Here is a 3,843-nt window from a genome sequence, read left to right as displayed (position 1 = left end):
ATAAGTCATTATAATCCGTAATTATGTCCCCACTGGATGCAACAAATGCCTCGATTATAATGGGTTTTAATGTTTTTGTCTCGTCGCTCCGGCCGGACAGGGCATCACAGTACGGTAAGGGGCGTAACATTTCCGTCACACGGAATGACCCCTCATATGACCCCTTTAAGCCATCACAGAACACAACAGAAAAACAGCAGAATGTTGCATTATTTGCGATCCTGCGTAATTTGCGATTTAGGACAAAAACAATCACAAAATGTATTACACTGAAAAAATGGCCTTTTGATTATATTAAAATGTTTAAAGGCAAGTGCTTACACAAAACTAAAGTTATCTTAATTTTAAACCAGGGTTATTAGAGTTAACTACAACTGAAATTAAAATTAAAACCATAAAAAAAACAATTTCATTACTTGAAGTAAAATAAACATTAGCTAAAATAAAAAACTTTTTATTTCAGCTAGTTGACAAGGCAACATTTCTCATTTTAATTTAACTTAGCTTGATGTACTAAAATAATACTGAAATAAAAATGAATATATATATATATAAATAGAAAATTTCTATGAAAATATATAGAAATATATAAAAAACTAAAACTACTGAAAATGACAAAATAACAAAAATACTAAAACTTTAAAATTAAAAATATAAACTGATTCAAAAATTTTTTTTAAATAATGTTATCTCAATGATTCTAAAATAACAGTTTTAAACATATTTTTATTCGAATTTAGTTGTAATTACTGGATTGTAGTCTAATAACATATTTTGTTATATCATCTCAATTTTAATATTCAATTCAATTAACAATGGTAACCACAAAACTTCAACATAACAGAAACTCTTTTTCAACATAACTGAACATTACACATTAACAGGTCTTTTCATGCACTCAAAAATACATAAACAAATGCTTAATTTCAACATTTACTCTCCTAATCCAGCCCAATGCAAAGCATGCCGGGAACAAACAATTAGCGGTCTGATTCACCTAACAATACATAACTTTTTTAGCTGTATCACCAGTAACAGTGCTATTCTAGGACAATGGCACAGATTTGGGTCTTGGCACACACACCTGTCGTGTTCTTTGTCCACCAAGTGGTATCGCGCACGGAAGGCCACCAGGTGGGCGTAGTAGGCTGGCGCGGGGATGGAGACGGAGCGGGTGCAGCGCACGTACGTGTGGCACAACTGGTAAGTGAGCAGCTGGAACTCATCAGCAGTGAAGCAGTTGTCGTCCCACAGGACATGGTAGTGGGAGGGTCGGCTAGTGCCCTGAGAAAAGAGGAAGAGGAGTCAAACTCATGCCAAATGCTCAAGTTACGCCTTCAAAAACATCTTCTACAATACTGTATTTTCGTTAAACTGACAGGGCTGTTGCACTAGGATGTTTTTGAGTGACTCACAAAAACACGACCAAGTTCACTTTTTTTTTTTATTAAAGATATATTTAATACATTTTCTTAAAGACAATAATAAGAAATTATTATATTTTGCAAAAACTTATAAAATATATTTGATATTTTTAATGATTATTTTTGCACTGTAACATTTTGTCTAAGAAAAGTCCCAGTTTTGAGATATTAACTTATGCACGAAAAAAGGCATAACTTTTTAAAAAATAAAAAAGGTAATTGCAGTTTTTTTTCTAAATTCTGGACTTTTTCCATCACAATTCTGAGTTTATCTCTAACTTTATACTGGAGTTGATAATAGTGTATCAAAACGAACAGTTTTAAAAATGCTTTTTAAAAAAGCACCGTCGGACACTTTGTGTCCTTCTACTTCTATAAAACAAGTGTTATGATTAACTAAAACTACTAAAGTTGTTTTTGTTAATTGAAACAGAGCTGAAATAAAGTGAAATAAGGTTAAAAAAAAAAAAATATTAGATTAAAAACTTAATACAAAAATAATACAAATTGACTGTAGTTGACTAACACTAAAAAGAAGTTTGTTACTTTAAAATAAAGATTAACATGTAAAAATATAATAAAAATAACATATAATATAAAAAAACAAACTTGTTTTATTTTAGCTAATCGCCAAGCATCATTTCTCATTTTCACTTAGTTTAAAACTGAAATAAAAAATAAAAACTCTACATATTTAAAACAAAAACAAACAGCAAAATCACTAAAACTATCACCAAAGTTAAAACAAAAAAGGAATATATATATATTAAAAAAAAAAACCAATTCAAAATATTAATAAAAACTATAATAATCTTTCAATGATATTAAAATAACCCTGAAAATACTAATAAAAATGACAAAAGCACACAAAATTACTACAACTCTAATGAACTAAAATGGATGAAATCTGAATACATAAAATAAATGGTAATTCAAAATATTAATAAATACCATATAAATAATACTAAAATAGCACTAGTAAGTAGAAGTCCTGTGTTTTGGGCACTTTTTGGACCCTTTTTGGCTTCGTTAGCATTCAGTGAAAGTCTTGTCACGTATCGTTCACTGTTTTGTCACAATGCATCCGAAATCTCACATTCATAAGCATTCTTTCAATATACATAGTATATTCATTAATCCATCCAGCGCTAAGCTATACTGACCGCTGCAATGGAGGGTTTCTTCCCGTCTCCTGCAGGTGGATGCGTCACATCCGCCCCCAGAAAGATCACTGGCTGCTGAAACACTGACGGCCTGAGAAACAGCACACACAAACACACAAAATTAGCTTGTTTGTAATATAGTGAATAAATCAGGGTTCATGATTTGATGAAAAGCAAATAATTAATTAAATTGAATGAAAAATTAAGCCAGTATTCCACCAAAATAAAATCTAAAGGCTTTGAAATGTTAGAAGCTTAACGGTTTGAACATTTGGAAGTTAAGAACTTTAAGACATAAATATTAGTATTTAACTTGTAGTCTAAAATAAAACTATCATATTATCAAATATTCACTTTTATTTTAACAGTTAATAGTTTATATTTCTTTATTTTTAGAGTTAAAGCTACAATAATAATAACCAGTATTCCACTAAAATAAAAGCTAGATGATTTGAAATGTTAAAAGCTCTCGAGTTTTAACATTTGAAAGTTAAGAATTTAAGACATAAATATTAGTATTTTAACTTAGTCTAAAGTTAAACTTAGTCTATCAAATATTCATTTCTTAACAGTAATAGCCAATATTTCTGTCTTCATTTTTATAAGGCTACTATATAATAACAACAACAATAAACAGTATTTCACCAAAATAAAAGCTAGAGAATTTAAAATGTGTAGTCTAAAATAAATTATTATAATTATCAAAATGATCAAATATTTATTTTACAGTACAACTGCAAAAGTAACCGTTTGTATTTTTGCCTTCATTTTTATAATTAAAACTACTATTTAATAACAACAACAATAAATAATAATTATTATTATTATATGTTGTTTTGCAATATTTGACCCCAAAAAATAATAATCATCTTCTTTTTTTTTTTACCAAGTCATGCATCCCTATATAGAAATAATATTAAAATAAAAACAATCAAAAACACTTGCTATAAAAGATTAAATATTTATCTGTTAACTTGCATGTCATTTGATCAATAACCATCATCAGAGAATCGTGAATATGTGAATGTGTCGTTAAATTATTGAAATATTTACTTGAAGTCCCCCTGAGGTTTAATGTGACAAAAAGTTTGGGAATCCATGCAATAAATAATAATGATCATTGTTATCAGCAGCGGTTTAAAAACAGCAAATAAGCAGAGCTGTTTATGTTCTGTCAATCAAACTAAGGCGGGGAAAGCAGTTACAAACCGTTGATGCGGCACCAGGATGTTGTTGTTGCCGCCGAGTTTGACGTT

The 3,843-nt window shown here is 29.4% G+C and overlaps 1 protein-coding gene across 1 annotated transcript in view; it reads right to left on the bottom strand.

The window, feature by feature from the left end:
- LOC107733022 (protein argonaute-3-like) overlaps positions 1-1,302 on the bottom strand; it is a gene marked incomplete at its 5' end in the record, with an annotated part of 4,691 nt that extends 3,389 nt beyond the window's left edge. The window contains one exon of the mRNA XM_016544531.1: positions 1,085-1,302. Coding sequence (XP_016400017.1) covers positions 1,085-1,302 — 218 coding nt within the window. The remainder of the gene's footprint in view (positions 1-1,084) is intronic.
- Positions 1,303-3,843: the final 2,541 nt, after the last annotated feature.

This window comes from Sinocyclocheilus rhinocerous, unplaced genomic scaffold (genome assembly GCF_001515625.1).
Source record: "Sinocyclocheilus rhinocerous isolate Xijiao unplaced genomic scaffold, SAMN03320098_v1.1 scaffold3174, whole genome shotgun sequence".
In the NCBI taxonomy this organism is placed as follows: Eukaryota; Metazoa; Chordata; class Actinopteri; order Cypriniformes; family Cyprinidae; genus Sinocyclocheilus; species Sinocyclocheilus rhinocerous.
Note: the sequence above shows the minus strand (reverse complement) of the source record. Positions and strands in the feature narration are given on the sequence as shown.